The 22,485-nt window shown below is 38.7% G+C and overlaps 1 protein-coding gene across 2 annotated transcripts in view; it reads right to left on the bottom strand.

The window, feature by feature from the left end:
• zcchc14 (zinc finger, CCHC domain containing 14) overlaps positions 1-22,485 on the bottom strand; it is a 120,431-nt gene that overhangs the window by 75,033 nt on the left and 22,913 nt on the right. For both annotated transcript variants that reach the window (XM_060838068.1, XM_060838069.1), the window contains exons 3-4: positions 12,976-13,049; positions 10,441-10,512 (exon numbers count right to left, since the gene is read on the bottom strand). In XM_060838068.1, coding sequence (XP_060694051.1) covers positions 10,441-10,512; positions 12,976-13,049 — 146 coding nt within the window. The remainder of the gene's footprint in view (positions 1-10,440; positions 10,513-12,975; positions 13,050-22,485) is intronic.

Genomic DNA, 22,485 nt, shown 5'->3' with positions numbered 1-22,485 from the left:
CTTTTTTATGGTACATCTATGGGAAGTTGTCGAGAGTCTTTGTTGACATGCTGAATTTCCTTCGGCTCCTGAGGAAGTAGAAGTGTTATTGCACTTTCTCGACTGTCACATTGACGTGGCTGGACCAGGACAGATTGTTGGTGATCATTATTCCCAGGAACGTGACACGCTCAATCATCTTTACCACACACCATTGTTGCAGACAGAAGCATGCCCTCCACTCTGCTTCCTGAAGTCAATGACCAGCTCCTAATGTTGTTGATGGAGAGATTGTTATCTTTACACCATGCTGCTAAGCACTCAATCTTATTCTGGGCATCTGTCTCATCGTTGTCTGAGATTTGACATACAACGGTGGTATTGTCAGCAAACTTGTAAGTGGAATTGGGGTGGAATAGGGCCACACAGTTGTGAATGTGTAAGGATTATACTAGGGGACTGAGTATGCAGCCTTGCAGGGAACTGGCATTCAGGATTATGATGGAGGAGGTGTTGTCACCTATTCTTACTGATTGCGGTCTCTGGGTCAGGAAGTCAAGGATCCAGTTACAAAGGGGAGAGCCGAGATCCAGGTTTCAGAATTTAGAGATGAATTCGTTTGGAACAATGGTGTTGAAGGTGGAGCTGTAATCAATAAATAGGAGTCTGAATACCTCCTTGTTCCAGGGATAGTACCAGGAAGATGGCGCCTACCTTAGACCTGTTGCTTTCCATAGGCACATTATAAAAGGATCAAGGCAGTTTGTTAAGCTGGAATTGATGACCCATGACTAGCGTCTTAAAGCACTTCATAATTATGGAGGTCAGAGCCATCAGACAGCAATCGTCGAGGAATACTACATGATTTTTCTTTGATACCAGGATGATAGTGGTGAAGTGGAGAGGTTAAAGATTTCAGGAATACTCCTGTCAGCTGGTTTGCACAGGATCTAAGCGTTCAGCCGGGGACTCTATCCTAGCCAGTTGCTTTCCATGGGTTCACTCTCAAGGAAAAAGCTGATCTAACATTTGCAGCAGTGACAGTGGACACAGTTGCATCAGAGGCTGATGGCTCAGGTGACATCATTTTACTGATGTTCTGTTCAAAGTGAGCGTAGAACGCATTGAGCTCATCAAGTAGGGATGTATTCTTGCCCACGATTCTGTCCGACTTCACTGAAGTGAAGTCCGCTGTGTTGTGTAAGCCCTGCCACAAACAATGGGTAACTGTCTGGTCAATCTCGATCTCAAGCTTACTTTGGTATTGTCTCTTGTCATCACTGATGACCTTGCAAAGGTTGTATGTGGATTTCCTGTACAGGTCAGCATTACCCAAATTGAATGCCTCAGACCGGGACTTCAGCAGTGAGTGGATCTCCCAGTTCATCCATGGTTTCCGATTGAAGAACATTTGGATTAATTTCTTCAGCATGCAGTCACCCATTAGTAATGTAGACTGTAATGGCATGCTCGTTTAGGTTCACTGCTGAGTTCTTGAACATGGTTCAGTCCATTAACTCTAAGCATTCCTGGAGAAGCCCTTCCATTGCTCCAGACCAACACTACACTACTTTCTGTACTGGGTTCTCATGCTTCAATTTCTGCTTGTTAGCCAGGAGCAGGAGCAATAGCACAGCGCTATGATTGAATTTTCTAAAATGCGGATGGGGAATGAACGGTAGGCATCTTTGTTGGTTGTGTAGCAATAATCAAGGATGTTTGGATGTCTGGAAGGACAGGAACATGGCACAATTCTCAATGAACATCCCCACTTCTGGATTCATGATAGAGAGAAAGTCATTTAAGAAGTAGCTGAAGATAGTTGGGCCTTGGACACTACCCTGAGGGATTCCTGCAGAGATGTCTTGGAATTGAGACAACTGACCTCCAACAACCACAACCATCCTGCTTTGTGCCAGGTATGACTCCAACCAGGATAACGGTTTCCCCTTAATTCCCAGTGACCCAATTTTGCTTGGGCTCCTTGACATCACCCTCAATCAAATGCAGCCTTGATGTCAAGGGCAGTCACTCTCAACTTGTTTCTGGAATTCAGTTCTTTGTCAGTGTTTGAACTAAGGCTGTAATGAAATAAGAAGATGAGTATCACGAGCGAAACCCAAACTGAGCATCAGTGAGCAAGTTATTGCCCAGTATTGATATTACTGTTGATGATATCTTCCACCACTTTACCGATGATCGATTGTAGACTGATGAAGCAGTTTGACTTGTCCTGCTTTTTGTGCATAGAACCAATATGGGCAAATTAGCACATTGTTATGTAAACGCTAGTGTTGTAGCTGTACTAGAACAGCTTGGCTGTAGCATGCTAGTTCTGAAGCACAAGTCTTCAGTACTATTGCCAGAATGCAGCCAGGACCTACAGCTTTTGTAGTATCCAATGTCTTCAGCTATTTCTTCATATCCTGAGGAGGAATCCAGTTGGCTGAAGACTGAGGTCTAGGGGCAATACACAAACTATTCTGCACTTTCACCAGTGTGACTACAACCAGATTAAAGTATATCTCATCACAAATCAATTTGGGCATTCTGGATAGGTGCACAGTGCTACAGATCTGTGCTATTTTGCCTGGTCTGAATCTGGATGGATAACTCAAGACAATTGAATATACTGGAATTTATAAAAACAATTTATTGCAAAAAGTTATACATTATTAACCATTTTATTTCTACAAAAAAAAAGCATTTTAATTGAATGTGATTTAAAGAATTTTAGTCGGTTTGTTGATTCTTCTGCCTGGATGTACACTGCACAACTTAGAATGTAACTCAGTCACATGGCATAGACCACAGCAAGGAACTGGAAGACAGTCTGGGATATTTATTGCAGTTCTGTTTCTGCCCAAGCATGGCAGTACTTACCTTCATTATAATATATGAATATACTTAAATACAATAGAATATATATTATGTCCCTTACTGGAGAGAACACATATGCATTCAATGGATCTGTAATATTACTTACCAACCACTTCATAAACTTCTTTAAAGTTACAACTAATTTATTTCACCCATTGCTTTTTAAAATATCATATTCTCTACTATTCAGACTTATTTTTGCTTTACCCCCTCCGGGATTTGGAAGATTTGCCAATGTTTCTCCTCTTCAATGTGCAATTGTGTAAAATAATTTTTTTTATCTTCCTCATGATTGCTGTGGATTAGTGCTATGTTACTGAAGCTAGCACTTACCAATGCACTCTTTACAACTCTGTACCCCTTCTCCTCAACTGACCTCTACAGGTTCCAAAGGATCCATCAACGAGTATTACCTGAATCCATGAATGTCCTTGCACAAGAATGCCAAAAATATTGTGAATGAAACTATTAATAATCTGTCCCATTGAGAAATGTAGTTGCCATTGGATCTTTTACAGCACCGAAGCAGGCCACTCAGACTAGCATGCCTATGCCACATCTACTGTTAGTGTATCCAATTAGCCCAACTCACTAGTCTTTTTCCATAGCTGTACAATTATTTTCTTTTCAATTACATAATCCACTTTTTAAAATATAATTTACTATGGAATCTGTTTAAACTGACCCTTTATATAGTGTGTTTCATATCATAACTTGCTAGGTAAAAAGAAAATCTTAACATCCTGGGTTCTTTTGTCAATATTAAAATTAGTGTCTTCTATTTTATTGACTTTCTTGTCAGTGAAACATTTCCTTCTATACAACTTAGCAAATTCATTTTGCATACTGCGGAAAGCTTTCACGTCCTTCTTGCACAATTTGGCCCAGTGTTATTTGATCATGGCTAATCTGTTTCTCAAACCTATCCTTCTGCCTCTCCCCATAACCTCTGATCCACTTACTAATTAAGAATCTCCTTACCTTTGTCTTAAATAAACATAATGGTTTGGCCTCCAGAGCCTTCTTCAGCAATGAGATTCATCATCTTCTGACTGAAGAAACATCTCTTCATCTCAGTGCTAAAGTGCCCTAGACTCTGAAGCTGTGCCCTCGGGTTTTAATCACTCCTATAGTAGAAGTATCTTCTCCACATCCATTCTATCCAGGCCTAACATTCTGTAAGTTTCAATGAGATTCCTGCCTTATCCTCCTAAACATCATCGAGTAAAGGCCCAGTCCTCAACCACTTCATAGAACAAGCTCTTCAGCCCCAAGGTTGTTCTCCTAAACCTTCTCTCAATCACCTCCAAGGCCAACACATTCTCCTTTACATACAGGCCCAAAACTACTCACAACATTCCAAATGCAGTCTGGCCGTAGCCTTATATAACTTCAACAGTATATCCCTGCGCTTGTATTCTAGACCTCTTGAAATGAATGCTAACATTGCATTTACCTTCCTAGCTGCCAAATGAATGTCCATGGAAGTCCCTTTAAGCTTCAGATTTCCAAAGCCTTTCACTATTCAGAAAATAGTCTATGCCTCTATTCTTCCTACCGAAGTGCATAATCCACACGTTCCCATATTGTATTTCATCTGCCACTTCTTTGCTCACACTCACAACTTGTCCAAATCCTTCTGTAGCCTTTCCATTTCCTCAACACTACTTACTCCTCCACTTACCTTTGTGACATCTGAAACCTTAGCAACAATGCCCTTAGTTCCTTCATTCAGATTGTTAAATGTATAACATGTGAATATTTGTGGTCCCAATACTGACACCTACAGAACTCCACTAGTGCCATCCTGGAAAAGACTCTTTTTTAACCCCAATCTTTGCCTCCTGCCAGTCAGCCAATCCTCTATCCATGCCAGTATTTTGCTGATAACACCATGGGTTCTGATTTTGTTTAGCAGCCTCCTGTCAAACGCATTCTGGAAAATCAAATAGATCACGTCCACTGGTTCTTGTCTAACTTGCTTGTTATCTCCTCAAAGAATTCTAACCGATTTATCAAGCATTACCTCCTCTTGATGAAGCCACACCAGAAAAACAAAGGACAGGAGAAAACGTCTAAAATTGACATCACTGGACTTGGCTACTTGTTTGGTTGTTGAGCAGTTGCTACTAGGGACCGTGATCACAAAGATGATGATTCTGCAGGATGTGCCAGGAGAAGTGGGCAGTCTATTTCTATGGCTCCTTTTCTAGCCTCACCAAATTTGGGGAGGACAGAGGCGTCTTTTACAGAATTGCTCAGTCACAGCTATTACTGCTCAATGACATGACCTATTAGTGCATCAATCATCTGTGTGCAAATTCTTGACTAGGGACTCCCAGGCTCACAGTCCTATCCCAGCAGTCAATTCTCCTCATAAAACAGAAAAAGCGGGGGAAACGCAGCGGCAATATCTGTAGGGAAAGAAACAGTTAAGTCCAAAGACATTTTTTCAGAATTAATTTTCCATCTCCAATTCTGCATCTCTCCTCAGGTGGTAAACAAATCCTGGTAGATACCTGCCCATTACTTTGTTTAACAAGGCAATTTTGGGGCTCTGTCATTATCCATACAATATTGATGGGATAGTCAAATTTCAGTGACCAGATGACCACAATGACTAGAGCTTCTTCCATCTTCACACCCTGTAGCAGAGACAGAGACAATCTTCTTTCATATGCTCTGAAATGGAGGATTTCTTTGAATTACACTTTTCTGGAACTTACCCAAAACTTTGTTGCCATCACCTTATTAGGATTGTATTACAGATCCTGTAACACTTAGAAGGAAATTGAGAAACAGATTTGGAAGGTGATCTCAGTTATCTGTAAGAATAATAGGGCATTTATGGTAGGGGATTTTAACTTTCCAAACAGACTGGGACTGCCATAGTGTTAAGATCGATAGGAATTTGTTAAGCGTGTACAAGAAATTTTTTTGATTCAGTATGTTGATGTACCTACCAGAGAAGGTGCAAAACTTAACCTACTCTTGGGAAATAAGGCAGGCCAGGTGACTGAGGTGTCAGTGGGGGAGCACTTTGGGGCCAGTGACCATAATTCTATTAGTTTTAAAATAGTGATGGAAAAGGATAGACCAGATCTAAAAGTTGAAGTTCTAAATTGGAGGAAGGCTAAGTTTGACGGTATTAGTCAAAAACTTTCAAAAGCTGATTGGGGGCAGATGTTCGCAGGTAAAGGGACGGCTGGAAAATGGGAAGCCTTCAGAAATGAGATAACAAGAGTCCAGAGACAATATATTCCTGTTAGGGTGAAAGGAAAGACTGCTAGGTGTAGGGAATGCTGGATGACTAAAGAAATTGAGGAGGAGAAGTGAGAACTGCAGATGCTGGAGATCAGAGTCGAAGTGTAGTCCTGATGAAGAGCTTATGCCCGAAACATCAATTCTCCTGCTCCTCGGATGCTGCCTGACCTGCTGTGCTTTTCCAGCACTACACTCACAACTAAAGAAATTGAGGGATTGGTGAAGAAAAAGGAATCAGGTATAGACAAGATAGATTGAATAAATCCTAACAAGAACATTAAGGCAATAGTAGTATACTTAAGAAGGAAATCAGGAGGGCAAAAAGATAGCTTTGGCAAATATGGGTAAGGAGAATCCAAAGGGTTTTTATAAATATCTTAAGGACAAAAGGGTAACAAGGGAGAGAATAGGGTCCCTCAAAGATCAGCAAGACAGTCTGTGTGTGGAACTGCAGGAGATGTGGGAGATACTAAATGAGTATTTTGCATCAGTGTTTACTGTGGAAAAGAACATGAAAGATATAGAATGTAGAGAAATAGATGGTGACATCCACACCATGTCCACACTACAGAGGACCAAATGCTGAATGTCTTGAAACACATAAAAGGGTACACCTGATCAGCACCCCTGGACCTAATCAGGTGTATCCTAGATCTCTGTGGGAAGATAGGGAAGTGATTGTTGGGCCTCTTGCTGAGATATTTGTATCATCAATAGTCACAGGTGAGCTGCCGGAAGACTGGAGGCTGGCTAACGTGGTGTCACTGTTTAAGGGCGTTAAGGACAAGCCATGGAACTATAGACTGGTGAGCCTGACATCGGTGGTGGGCAAGTTAATCCTGAGGGATAGGATGCACATGTATTTGGAAAGGCAAGGACTGATTAGGGATAGTCAACATGACTTTGTGCATGGGAAATCATGTCTCACAAACTTGATTTGAGTTTTTTGATGAAGTAACAAAGAGGATTGATGAGGGTAGAGAGGTGGACATAATCTATATGGACTTCAGTAAGGCGTTCAACAAGGTTCCCATGGGAGACTGGTTAGCAAGGTTAGATCTCAGAATACAGGGAGAACTAGCCATTTGGATACAGAACTTGCTCAAAGACAGAAGACAAAGGGTGGTGGTGGAGGGTTGTTTTCAGACTGCAGGCCTGTGACCAGTGGAGTGCCACAAGGGTCGGTCCTGGGTCCACTACTTTTTGTCATTTATACAAATGATTTGGATGTGAGCACAAGAGGTATAGTTTGTAAGTTTGCACATGACACCAAAATTGGAGGTGTAATGGACAGCGAAGGTTACCTCAGATTACAATGGAATCTTGATCAGATGGGCCAATGGGCTGAGAAGTGGCAGATGGGGCTTAATTTAGATACATGCGAGGTGCTGCATTTTGGGAAAGCAAATCTTAGGAGGACTTATACACTTAATGGTAAGGTCCTAGGGAAGGTTGCTGAACAAAGACCTTGGAGTACAGGTTCACAGCTCATTGAAAGTAGAGTTACAGGTAGATAAGATAGTGAAGGCGGTGTTTGGTATGTCTTCCTTTATTGGTCAGAGTATCGAGCACAGGCGTTGGGAGGTCATGCTGCTGCTGTATAGGACATTTGTTAGGCTACTTTTGGAATATTACGTGCAATTCTGGTCACCTTCCTATTGGAAGGATGTTGTGAAACTTGAAAAGGGTTCAGAAAAGATTTACGAGATGTTACCAGGGTTGGAGGATTTGAACTACAGGGAGGAGTTGAAAACAGCCCCAGCTGTTTTTCCTGGAGCGTCAGAGGCTGAGGGTTTACTTTATAAAAGTTTATAAAATCATGAGGGGCATGGATAGGATAAATAGACAAAGTCTTTTCTCTCAGGTGAGGGAGTCCAGAACTAGAGGGCATAGGCTTAGGATGAGAGGGGAAAGATATAAAAGGCATCTGGATGGGGCAACGGTTTCAAGCAGAGGGTGGTACATGTATGGAATGAGCTGCCAGACGAAGTTGTGGAGGCTAGTACAATTGCAACATTTAAAAGACATCTGGATGGGTTTTTGAACAGAAAGGGTTTGGATGGTGCTGGCAGGTGGGACTAGATTTGGTTGGGATATCTGGACAGCATGGACGGGTTGGACCGAAGGGTCTGTTTCCGTGCTTTACATCTCTATGACTCTATATCAAGAGTCTGGAGCTCTGAAGTGCATTGAGGGATTATTAAAGTACATAAATCTCTCACCACATTGAGGTAGTGTCCCCCCTCCATGGACTATTTGATATTGGTGGGACAGCAGTTACCTATAATGGCAAATTTCTCTGTAACTCCTCCACAATTCTCTACTTTTCTTTTGACATTTTAAAAATAATCTTAAAATCCATTCTTGTAGACCATCTTCCTCACTTCATGACCATTTAAGAATATTTCTCACTTGAACAAGGACACTTCAAAAATTACGAAAATTGATACAAGTTGTTCATTCTTTAAAGGTCTAAAATGTATCTATCTTTCCACCCCATAGATATGTACCTTATACATTTTCAATCTAACAAATTGTCCACAATATATTCAGTATCCCCTTCAATCAAATAAATTCGGGCAGCAACTTCAATGTGCATCATTTTAAATGTTATGTTATCCTCATTACTTTACGCTGCTCATTTTGAAATGAGTGAAGAAAGAAAATGGCAGCTGAAAATAATAAAGTCATTGGAGCAAAAGATTTAATTTAGACTGCATTTGGTCAAACCTCCAGAGGGAGCCAAAATTCACATGATAAAATTGCTTTATCCAGCCATGCTTCTCAACTCTTCGCTTGTTCCACTTAGTTCACTGAGGTTTACACTGCAATTATCAAACTTCACTTCTAGCTAGAGTTAAGACAAAAATAGCCAAACAACAGTTAGAATTACAGCAATATTTTTGGATTTTATTATATCTATTCCCCGAAAGAAGTTACCTATGAAGAATTAAGTATTTCCCACTTTCTGCAAACCAGTCAGAAATATTTTACAAGGGTTTTCTAATGAACGGTTACCTCTGAAACATATCCTTTCCATAAATATTGACGAGGTAATGATTAAATTGCTACACGTTCTAGAATATTCACTTCATGCAATATTTACAGCATGGGCTAGGTGCTCGGCAGGACTCAACAATAGGGAAGATATTTCAATATATTATGGTTTAAAGATCATAAAAAGACTTACAAAGTTTAGGTTTACAACATTATTCCACTCAGCATACTGAAAGTCTTCTTTCACACAGATTTATTCCATCTTAAGAGTCAACTTTGTTGTCCATAAGTTTCCCATTTCAAACCTCAACAGGGATAGTGTAATGGACTTAAAATTACCAATAACTAGTCAGAAAATATCCCAACAATTAAATACTTGAATACTTGCACTACAATTTTTGTTGACAGTGCCTACAAAAATAAAATTCAAACACAGTGGCTAAAGCAGTCCCAAAAGATTTTCATACAATGAAAAACAAGAAAAAAGTTTTTTATATTTAAAAATCACAAAAAGCTAGCATCCAAATTCAATGGGTAATAAAGCGATTCCCAAGTCCCAAGAGTGAATTTAAAAAAAAAGACTAAAATGAATACTTGATGCAAATGAGATCAACCCCAAGTTATTCTGGCACACTAAATAAATGTGCTCAAGTATGGTAATAAAATCTATCAGCCAAATGAATAATTTCTGTATTTGTTTCTTGTAGAAATTGATTTTTTTGAAACTGTTGAGTATGTAAAATTTGTGAATGGAGGTAATAGAGATTTATGATAGCTGAAACCAATACCATATATCCTTAATACAGTATACATGTTTTTGCTGTTGAACATTTTGAAATATTTTGATGAACTCTCCAAATGCCTAGGCAGAATGTTAAACAAAAAATATTACATTGAATTCATATTGAATGGCAAACCCAGGAAAAGTAGCATTTTATTTGTGAAGTTTTCCAGTTGCTAAAGAGCAGCTGTACTAATAGCATGCTGAAATCACAAATGGTATTCTCTATTCATCACAGAAGATAGCTGTTGTAACAATGACATGAAATAACTGAAATGCATTATCTTTATCCTGAAACATCGGCATCAAAAATCAGGTTTTATACCATCTCATATCAGGTTTGTCCATTCAACACCTTTTTTCTTCCCTCTTTCCATTCTGCATAATGTGGAAAGTATCAATACTATTAACTGATTTAAAAAGCAACGCTGATGACAACTGGAAGTTACAATTTTTAAATAATGGAAACAGTAATTAATTTTCTGCTTTTGAAATATAAAGAGATTGCATTCCATGCCATAAACCCTCAGCTCACTTACCTTTAAAAGAAATTCTCTCAGTTCCCGATAGGTCTTGGTTATGAGTGTCATTGAAGAATCTGACCACAGGACCTGAGTATCAGAGTTAAAATATATATTTTGAATACACAAATAAAAATAGAGATTTGAAGTAACTAGTTGAATCTGCATGAGAAAATATTGAAACTGAAGGCCAAAATTTTAGATACCTATAGAAAGAATAAAGGAAGTATATGTTGGTCCTCCAGACAGTGACAACAGGATTAGTCAATTATATGGAAATGGTATATACACAATGAAGAAATATTTTTCCTTTCACTTCATTATCGAGCATACAAAATAAATTCAAGCAATAGTAAGTTATAGTAAATCAGGAAGTAGAAGTACGATAGGAAGGTGGTGAAATTACAATCAGCAGAAAGAGGTACCAAGCAAACTGACGGAGCTGCAGGCTAAAACTTGGGTCCTGATGGACTTTATCCTAGAGTCTTAAAAACAGTGGCTTATGTTGTAGTAAATGCATTGAAGTTAATTTCCAAAATTCATTAGCTTCTGGAAAAGTTCTACAGGTAGGAAAGTAGCAAACATAGGCGCATAATCAAGAAGGGAGATTCTCAGATAACAGGAAGTTATAGGCCAGTTAGCTTGATGTCTATTGTGGGGAAGGAATTAGAGTTGACCATTGAGTTGGTTATAGACAGTTAGTTAGTTAGAAAAATTCAAAATAATTGAGAACAGTCAAAATATAAAACTTATGCTTCAGTATTTGTGAGAACAATGTCGAGATCACATCTTGAATGCCATGTACATTTTGGTCTCCTTATTTAAGAAAGGCTGTAAAATACACTGCAGGCATTTCAGGGGGTGTCTACTAGATTGATAACTTGAACAAACAGATTGTCTTATGAAGATGAATTGGATAGATTGGGCTTGATTTCATTGGAGCTTAGAAGAGTGAGGGGTTACTTAATTAAGCATACATAATCCTGAATACTCTTGATTAGGTGGATCCACAAATGATGTTTCCTCTGGTAGATGAGTTCAGAACTACAGGCAGTATTTTAAAAATGAGCAGTCACCCTTTTATGGGAGAATCAGGAATATTATTTCCTCTCAGCAGGGGTGTGTAACTTCCAGACTTTCTGCCCAAGAAGGCTGAGAGGCAGAGTCATTGAATATATTTAAGACAGAGGTTGATTGATTATGCCCGAAACGTCAATTCTCCTGCTCTTTGGATGCTGCCTGACCTGCTGTGCTTTTCCAGCAACACATTTTTCAGTTCTGATCTCCAGCATCTGCAGTCCTCACTTTCTCCTAGTTAATTGATTCAGTTGCCCAATAAACATCTAAGGTTATCAGAGTAGATAGGAATGTGGAATTTGAAACATAAACAGATCGTCCATGATTAAAATGAATGACACAGCATGCTCAAGGGCCCAGTTCCATGATCTACTTCTGCATTTAATTCACATATTTCCTTCATCCTCCGTCAGATGAAAACCTTTAATCAAAACTAGGAGAACATACACATCGGATTGCTTTTTCATCAAAAGCTTGCATGGAACCAGGGCACAATTACAAAATATGACCTTTTGAATTAAATCCCCTCTTGAGATCATGCCTGTTTGCCTGTCAGTTAGGTTTCGCTCCAAATGCTCAAAGTAAGTAACAACAACAAGCCAGATTGCAAATGACTGAGGGACTTCTGAAGCTGAGAACATGGAGCAACTTCAATCCCAATACTGCAAGCATTTATGCAATAACAAATGGCTTTTTTTTTAAGGAGCCAAGGTAATGATGATGTTCAAGAAGTCAACACCATAAGGCTGATGTCTTTTAAATTTTGACAGATTTTTGAGCAGATGTATTTGCTAGTTCTGTCTAACAAGATTGTGCTTGTGATTCTGATTTCAGTGGGCTGGGGTGTTAATCAGCATCTAAGGCATGCTAATGAACGCAGAGCAGGTTCCCAATGATTATGATTAATAAATCTGACCCACCTCAAGTTCGGAGAGGTCGACAGCAAAATCAATCATCAGCGACTAAAAGTTTCGCCTTCCACCCATTCCGGTGCTGCAGCAGCCAAATTACTGCTTGTAGCAGTAAGCTCTTTCTTACTGGTAGGGATTCCACTTTGCATGGAAATTTACATCTACTTAAAAGAATGGTACAGGTGACAGTGCAGTGCAGTGGTTGGCCTTGTATCAGTGTGTAGGTAGGCTTTGACAAATTATCTCAAGAGCCATTAATGATGGGATAGAAATGTTTGCCAGTCAGCCATGCCTATATCCTGGAATATATTTATAAAAAATATCAGGCAAAATAACAAAACTGGGCAGACAGAAACTATAGAGGGACCTCTGGGGGACATCCAATATTGCTGACAGAGGTGAGTAGTTGAAAAATAGAAAATTTCCGTTATGCACTAAACTGGTCTCCATTGTATGGCAGTTAATTTAAATTCTACTTTAAATATTGGCATTACATATGATAAACAATGTAAAATGAAAGTGACGTGTTTTGCTCATTACAAATCTAAATAATAGAAATCGGCACCTCAAAGTAATATTCAGCAGTCTTCTCATTCTTCTTGTGTTGTAATCCTCTTACATCTATCCTCTCAATGGTTACTGCAGAGAGAAAAAAATATTTAAGTTGCATAGACTATATTTTTTCTCAAGTTTTTTTGTCACAAACAAGGTATTACTATCATGTATGTGAAACTTTAAAACGTTACTAGCTACTTTAAAAACTTGTACATATTACTGGAGGAGTTACTCAGGAGAAATGTAAAACAGTTGCATTGTGTCAAATATCCATTTGTTGTAATGTCTTCCATAAGGAGAAGTATTAAAAATGTCACCTTAAAAACATCTAACAGAAAGGCTCACCTTCATTTGAAACAATCTGCAATTCCAAGTAAAACATTGCAAATAATCAAGATCTGATATTAAAAAAAACCTCAGCATATCTGGCAGTATCACTGGGGAAAGAAGTCGGAGATTCTTTGAATCCAATATGACTCTTCAGAACTGGGCAGTTGGTAACTTGAGTTTTATGCATTGAAAAACGGAAGGATAAGTGGAACAAAAGAAAATGCCAGGTAAAGATTAGAGGACAAGAAAGATGGAATATCAAAAGGTGACAGATCGATAGCTGTAACAGTGCCACCTCCTGCTCTAATCTAGAGTGGCATCGAGAACCAACTTTCTTCAATTTCTCGCATGCTGTCACCTTCACCGGAACCATCCTACTCTTTGCTTCTCTAACATCTGTGACTCCATTTCCAGGAAAGGGCTATTCACTTATATTCACTGCAAGCACAATAAATCCTGCAGCTATCTTATTTATACCTTCACACACCCTGCTTTCAGTAAGAGCTCCATTCCATTCTTCTAGTTTCTTTGTCTTCATTATATCTATTCCAATTACGTTACTTTTCGCAATAATGCATCCAAAATGCCTTACTTTTTTCTCAATCAACGATACCCACATGGACATTCATGACCAACCTTTTCTTTCACCCCTTCCTCCCTTTCCCAGATTTACAAAATGACTCCCCCAATCTTCATTGCTCACCTATCAGTTTTATTTATTCGTCCTCCATCATCTCCATTACCAGCATTACACCACAAGTGTCACAGTCCAAAGCCCCAGATACTCCTTTGGAGTAAAGGCAACAATGTTCGTGTATTTCTTTCTGTTTCACCAGCTTTCTGCCTGTGCTGCTCACACTCTCGTCTCTTCTACATTGGGGAAACTAAATGCAGACTGAGAAACCACTTAGTGGAAGACCTTTGCTCAGTCTGCAAGCTGGACTCTGATCTTCCAGTCATGTTAATATGTTATCTTGCTCTCATGCTCACATTTCTGTCCTGGCCTGCTGCAGTGTTCCAGTAATATCCAACACAAGCTGAAGGCACAACACATCCCATTAGGTATTCAACAGCCTTCTGATTTCAACAACCTCATGGATTCTGTTCTCCATTTTGATAATTTTTCTTCCACTGCACCAACCGTATATGATCTTTATTCTGCTACTAACAGCAGCCCTGGACCAATTGCTAGTTTCTTCACTACAATTACTACCACTCTTTTTGCTTTTTGTTCTGTGACATCTTGGCTTTTTAATTTGTCTGATCTAATCTTTTCCTTATCTTCTCTCTTGTTCTACCTGCTCTTCCCCCCTTTTTCAACAACATTAAACCCATCAAATTTCCATGTTCCTTCAGTTCGAGAGAAGTCATATTGGACTTGTAACATTAACACTGCTTCTCTCTCCAAGGTCATTAGGAAACCTGGAGAGTTTCACCAGTAATTTCTCCTTTTAAATAATTACGAAATAGTTAATATAAAATTGCTTTACTAAAAACCCACAAAGAAAAGGTGCACCAGCTATAACTACTTTTTTGACTGGATAAAAGGCATTGCTGTTTGCTCATGTGGCAATGCTGCTCCTTTAACAAGGTTATGTTGTCCTTGTTTTTTTCCAGAGGGATCATAAAGTCATGGGTTCCAAGATGTCTGGGTTTATCTACTTGAGGAAGCTTTTTAAAGTTTTTTAAAATAACATTTGTACAAAGAAAAGAGCATGGCCAGTTGTCCCAGCTCAGCTGTTCCCAGTTTTTAAGCAGTCTGGCCGTTTGGAGCTGCTGGTCAGTTTAAGCTGGGAAATCCAAAGAAACTGTTACAGTGGAAGGAGGTTCCATGCTAAATCTCTCCACCCTCTCTCTCTCTCCTGTAAGAATCAGTATCTGATTTTTCCTTTTTGCCAAGGGGGAGGGTTTATGGGGACTGTTGCAGGCATTTGGAATAGCAGCATTAAGTTGGGATAGTCTGTTGGGTTTTCTGATAGGTTAGGTTATTCTGTTCTCTTTTGTTTGTGTTTCATTTGGTGCACTGTAAATATATTGTTTGTTTAAAACAGAGGTATTTGACCAACTGCATCACTCCTGGAATATCCACTCTACACCTGCTTAAAAGAACTAGAAAAGTTAGGGTCTAGGGTTCCTTCTTGAAATGTTTTGAGGGGGTCTGGCCTGGTCCATAACACTGGATATGACATGTAGTCTAAAATTTGGCTGTGTAGCAACAACAATTTTCATTTACATACTACCTTTAGAGATGCAAATCATTCCAAGGCAGACTGCAGTACAAATTACAGAAATAGTAGTCCAAAATGCAAGTTTTGAGATGCAGCTTAAAAGAAGAGAGGGGGCCAGGGTGTTTGGAAGGAAATTTCAAAGCCGAGGGGCCGAGCAGCTGAAGGTTGTAGATCACCATTATGAAAGTATAGCTCTAGTTTGATCAAATTAACCAACATGCTGTTGGAAAAATGACCATTTAAAGGTAATAACTTAAAGCCTAAACCAGTATGAGGAACAGCCATGTAGTCAGAAATCAGAATAGAAGGTTACAGCTACAAACACACAAGATAACATAACACAACACTCCAAATGGGCAAGTGATTAGAAAAAAGAACTACACACTTCAGACAGGTAGGTAATCAGACCAATAAGTAGCTTGACCAAATAATCCATAGATTTATACAGCAAAAAGTACATGACCAGAGACATTTACAGGGTTATGAAAAAAGTGTCTGGTAGTATAAAAGAGGAAGGAATTAGCATAGCAATAGCAAGAACCTTGGGGCAACATTTGCTAGAAGATTGAGTCTGTGTCAGGGATTCAGAGAAGACAGCAGGAACCTAGGAATAAGTCTCCACCATGGACCCATAAGTTAGGGACCTAGAGAACAGGAGTAGTCTCTGGACCACCTCTGCTTTTCACTGGTTGTATTCTGTCCAAGTAGCAAGGCTTGCACAATTGTGATTTCACTTTGGACAAAGAAAGGTCAGTAAAAATCACAACAAAGGAAAGATGATGATAAAGTTATTAAGCCAGAATTAAAAAGCACATATCTTGGGAGGTTGTAGAGCTGTAGGAGACAACAGAAATGTGAAATGCAAGGCAACAAAAAAAAATTTTGAAACATACAATAGAATATTAAAATCAAGGCACTATATAAGCTAATGTATGCCAGTTAGCACAGCAATGATGGGTCCACTGAATGGAACAACTAAAACGTATGCCTACACAATCAGAACACAGAGTTGGTTTTGCTGATCTAATATGTCAATTCTCATTTTTATTGACAAATAATAACAGCTACATTATATACAACACAGTCTTCAAAATATTAACAGGAAAAGGCAGGGTAAATAAACTATTTCCACTGGTTGGATTATTCTAGAATTTTTTTTCATAGGATGTGACTGTCACTGGCTAGGCCAGCATTTACTGCCCATGAAATATTGAGAGGGCAACTAAGAATCAACCACATCACTGTGGGTCTGGAATCACACGTATGTCAGAGCAAGTAAGAATAGCAGTTTCCTTCTCTCAAGTACATTTAATGAGCCAGATGAGTTTTTCTAACAATTTTGACATCAGTTTCATGGCCATTATTACATTCTTTATTCCAGCTTTGTTCACTGAATTCAAAATTCCTCAATCCGCCATGACAGGATTCGAATCCACAACCCCAGATAAATTATGGGGTCTCCGGATTAATAATCTGGCAATAATACCACTAGGCCATTGCCTCCACCAATTAGTGGGACATGGTCGAGCCCAATTCTCACACTATTCAGGATAGATGTTAAGAAGCAACTCTACACTCAAAAAGGCAATAGATATTTGGAACTCACTTTCACAGATGGAGGTGGATACTGGATCAGTTGTTAATTTTAAATCCTAGATAAATGAATTTTTGTTAAGCAAAGGTATTAAGTGATATGGGCTCAATGCAGGTATATGAAGTTTAGCCACAGGTCAGTCATGATCTCACTGAATAACAGAATATGCTCAACGGGTTGAATGGGCAGAAGTGGATACTGCAGATGCTGGAGATTAGAGTCAAGATTAGAGTGGTGCTGGAAAAGCACAGCAGGTCAGGCAGCCTTTCCCGATAAAGGGCTTTTGTCCGAAATGTCAATTTTCCTGCTCCTCAGATGCTGCCTGACCTGCTGTGCTTTTCCAGTGCCACTCTAATCTTGACTCAAGGGGTTGAATGGCCTACTACTGCTCGTATGTTTCTATAATTATTTGCAGATCAGAAATTCATCTCTTGATACGAATCAGGTGTTATTTTACAACAATCAATATGGATTTCATGGTCATCATTAGGCTAGCTTTCACCATCTGCTATACTGAGATTCAATTTCCTACCCCCAGAACATTAACTTGGGCACTAGACAGTCCAGTAACATTACTCTTAACGCAAGTAACACAAAAAAACCTAATTCAGCAACAAACTATACAGCAAAGCAACAAGCTAGTCTGTGGCTATTGTAGAGTTTTTGCTTGATAAAAATGGAATGAACACGCAACAAGGCTGTATTGCATTTTAGGCCTTCAGCCCATCAAATCTGTTTTGCTGTCCAGTTTGATCATGGTTGATCTGATAATCCTCCACTATCCGGTCTTATCTGATAACTTTCAATTCCTTTACAGATTAAAAATGTGTCTATCTCAAGTTTGAACAGACTTAACGACATAACCTTGACAGCCTTCTATGGTAAAGAATTCCACAGATTCATCACTCTCAGACAAAGTTCTCATCTCTACTTAAATTCTCTGGATTGCCTCCAATGTTATCGTTCTAAGGATAAGGGGATTAAAACTGCTCTCAATATTCCAGCTTTGGTCTGTCTAGCTTCTTGCATAGTCTTAGCAAGAACATGCTTTTTTTAAAATCTACCATTCTTTGAAATAGAAGCCAACATCCTATTTGCAATCCATATGAATCGCTGAACATGGATGCTAACTTTTTGAAATTCATGCACTAGGAACTCCAAATCCCTCTGTGCCACAGCTTTTGGAAATCTTCCCTTATTTAAATAATATTCAGCTCTTTTATTCTTTCTGCCAAATCACATAAACTTACATCTTCCTTGCAGCATCAAACTAGTTAATGGTTGCCTTCCAGTAAATGCTCCCTTTATCCAACGCTGTCTTCTATTAGTTAGCAAGTCCTCTAGCTGTCTTCATATACTACCCACACATTTAGCTTATTAAGTATCTTATGTGCAGTAACAAATCGAAAGCCTTTTGGAAATTCAAATATATTACAATTCTGCTTCCCCTTATCTGCTCAAAAGATTGCAATAACTGTGTCAGGCATGATTTCTCCTCCATGAAGCCACACTGATTACATAATGTACCTTGTGTTTCTAAATGCATTCTCTATTCCATCCTTTATAATTTTCCAAATAAAAGATGTTAAGCTATCTAGTCTTTAGCTACTAATTTTGTCAGTTTTTTTTGAATGGGATGTTAACTTTAGCAGTTTGACAAACCTCTGAGACTTTTCCAGAATCTAAGGATTCTTGAAAGATTACTGTCAGTGCAATTCTTCCCATTCCTTAGCCCCATGATTATTTAGTATTTTTAGAATGCTATTATTTAGTACTGTTGGAATGCTATTAGTACTTTCTCATTTGACCATATAATTAATTTTCACTCTCTTTTACTTTATTTGGTTGTCATTTGTTAGATTTCAAAATTTTACCAGTCATCTGGTTGACCACTAATATTTATCAAATTGAAAGAAAATGCATACAATGTGGCATTGTCCTTAACTTCTCTCATTAGCAATGGTCAGTTTATATACTTCCTAGAATAATTTTTCCTCACTGCCATATATCTTTGCTGCAAGTCACGAATTAAACTTTTTTTTAAAAAAAGTCTGCATTGTTCCTCTACTTTTTGCTACTAAATCTCTTCCCCAGTCCAACTCAGTCCTTTGCAATGATCTTTATTTAAGCTTAGCACAGTTGTTTCTGAATAAAGTTTCTCACTCTCAAATCAAAGACATACTGGTACTATATTATGGTCTCTGTTCGACAGAAGATCTCTTATTTTAAGATCACTTATTACTGCCTCATTACGCATTACCAGATCCAAAAAAGTTCAATCCTTAGTTAGATTCATAACATACTGTTCTAGAAAAATATCCCAAATACATTGTATGAATTCTACCTCCTAGCTACCTCTGCCAATTTGATTTTCCCAATCTACATGAGAATTAAAGTCACCATAAATAATGTACTACCTTTTACATGTCTTCATTGTCCCCCAATTTATTCTCTGTCCTACAGAAAACCAATGTGAGGGGGTCTATAGAGACTACTGTCACCAATGTCTTCTTCCCCTTGTTATTTCTTACCTCCACTAATATGGATTCCACATCATCGGATCCAAGATCATTTTTTGTTAACAAACTAATTCCATCTCATACTAACAAAGCCATTCCATCTCATACTAACAAAGCCATTCCATCTCATACTAACAAAGCCATTCCATCCTGTCTGTACTTTCAAAGATCACATGCCTTTGAATAATTGTATCCCAGCTTTGAGCTCCTTATAATCAGAACAGTATAATGTGTATACGATCATATCCATCATTAGCCTCCATTTGTTAATTCATTTATTTTGTTTTGAATATTGTGCATATTCAAATAAAGAACCATTACTTTTGCCTTTTCACTTTTTCTTGCCTACCCCTCTATCTGATGCTGACTTTTGTTTAAAATGCTTATAATGTTTTATCCCTTCCTGTCTCACATTGGGTATAATTATTAAATTAGTTACCCTTCAATGACACCACACTCTTTTACTTTGTAAGCTTACATTTCCTGAGGACCGAGCACCTCTGCCCACCCCACCCCAGCCCTTTTACCAAAATGTAATACCTCACCAACCCCTGAAGTAGTATTAATGTTATTCATTTGACATAGCTTATCTAACCAGACAAAATTTATGAATTATACTCAAAAGGAGAAAAAGAGGAGGAACTAAAGCAAATATTACATAATATTCTCAAATATTACAAATGCCTTTCAAAAAAAGAGACTTTCTGTGCGGCTATTTTCAAAAACATTTTAAGTATTAACTAGTATATATTAATGGCAAGACCTACACTTATTGATGAATCATTTGCTATTTTACATCCGTATTGTTACCCTTCACATACTTCTGAGTGTATCCAGGAAATCAAGAATAATCAGTCAGGAGCAACAATTTATTCCTGTTTGTTTCCAGCAGATGCCTACAAAAGGCATCGGCTAATTGGGGCTGGCGGGCTTGTTGTTTTTTGGTATGCTGTATATGCTTCAGTGTATTCCTAGATATTCAATTGTATCATCTGGCCTACATTTCACTATTCACATTTACGCTGCCATACCAGCGATGTGGTTGACTCTTAAATAACTTCATAAAGCCTGGCAAGACACTTGTGTATCTATCTACTATGATGTCAGAGGAAAAGATAATGTGAAACCAACCAAGGCATAAGAAATGATAATGGCACACAGCCCTGTTCCTATAACCCTGGCCTTGCAAAGCTCTCTTTAGCAACATGTGGTATCAAAATTGGAAGAACTGTCCTATAGGCTAGTCAAATATGAGTCATTCTCAGAGTCAGAGCAGAAAACAAACCCTTCAGTCCAACCAGTCCATGTTGACCATAATCCCAAAGTAAACTAGTCCACTTGCCTGCCCATATCTCCCAAAAATTTCTTATTCATGTCCTTACCTAAAGTTCTTTTAAATGTTATAACTGTACCTGCATCCACCACTTCCTCTAGCAGTTCATCCCACACATGAGCCATTCTGTGTCAAAAAAACTGTCCCCAATGTCTTTTTAAAATCTCTCCTCTCACCTTAAAAATATGGCCCCTTGTTTTGAAATCCCTAATCCTAGGGAAAAGACACCTGCCATTCACCTTATCTATACCCCTCATGATTTCATAAGTCTCTAAAAGGTCATGCCTCAACCTTCTACGCTCCAGTGAAAGAAGTCCCAACCTATCCAGTCTCTTCATATAATTCAAACCCTCCTTTCTCAGCAACAACCTGGTAAATGTTTTCTGAATTCTCTCCAACTTAATAATATCCTTCCTGTAACAGGGTGACCAGAACTGGAGACAATATTCCAGAAGAGGCCTCACCAGCGTCTGTACAACCTCAACATGATGGCCCAATTCCTCGAAGATCTGAGCAATGAAAGCAAGTGTGTTAAACACTTTCATTAACACCATGTATACATATGACTCAAACTTAAAAAGAATTACGTACCAGAACCCCTAGGTCCTTCTGTTCTACAACACTACCCAAGACCCACTTTTAATTGTCTAAGCCCAGCCCTTTTACCAAAATGTAATACCTCACATTTATTCAAATTAAACTTTTTTTATATAAAGTAAAAGATACCATCATCGCTATCAGAAGTGGCAGCAAAGTGGTATATAGTCAGGAAGTAGTTGCCCTGAAAGTCTTCAAGCTTTATTCTAGGCCCCATGAAGTCCCAGTGTATCAGGTCAAACAAACCTCTTGTTGATTACCACTGATCACAACCAAGAGCATCCCCATTCACTTGGCTGATGAATCAATTTTTCTCTACATTCAGCACCAAATGGAAAACAGAGTAATGAAAACAAAGAATGTATTTTCAGTTGAAGGTCCATCGCCATGACCATGACTGATCTGGTTCCAGACTAGAACAATGACAGGTTGTAAAGGAACCAAGAGGTACAAACATATTGGCTTTATCCTTGCCAATCTACCAGTAGCAGACGTTTATGATCACAAGACAGGATGACGACCTCACTGCCCTAATGGAGACAAAGTCTTGTCTTTGCATCAGGGATATTCTCCATTGATGGGCCGAAGGGCCTGTTCTGTGCTGTATTGTTCTATGTTCTAACTAGAAACATGAGGCTTGGAGCAGGGTGCAAATCAACAGAAGTCTTGAAGGAGTACATAAAATTAAGGGGAAATCTTAAGATAGCATTTAGGCTAGCAAAGATGGAACTTAAAAAAAACACTGGTAGGTAAAATTACAGAGAATCCAAGTATATTAAGGCAAAGAGGATAATCAGGGTAAGAGCAAAGGCCATTAAGGACCAAGGTGTAATCAATGTGTGCAGCTGGAGGACATTGGTAATGAATACTTCGCTTCTGTCTTCACCTGGGAGAAGGAAGCTGTAGGTACTGAATTTAG

This window comes from Hemiscyllium ocellatum, chromosome 17 (genome assembly GCF_020745735.1).
Source record: "Hemiscyllium ocellatum isolate sHemOce1 chromosome 17, sHemOce1.pat.X.cur, whole genome shotgun sequence".
Taxonomy (NCBI): domain Eukaryota; kingdom Metazoa; phylum Chordata; class Chondrichthyes; order Orectolobiformes; family Hemiscylliidae; genus Hemiscyllium; species Hemiscyllium ocellatum.
The sequence above is the reverse complement of the archived record's forward strand: the minus strand, read 5'-3'. Positions and strand labels throughout refer to the sequence as shown.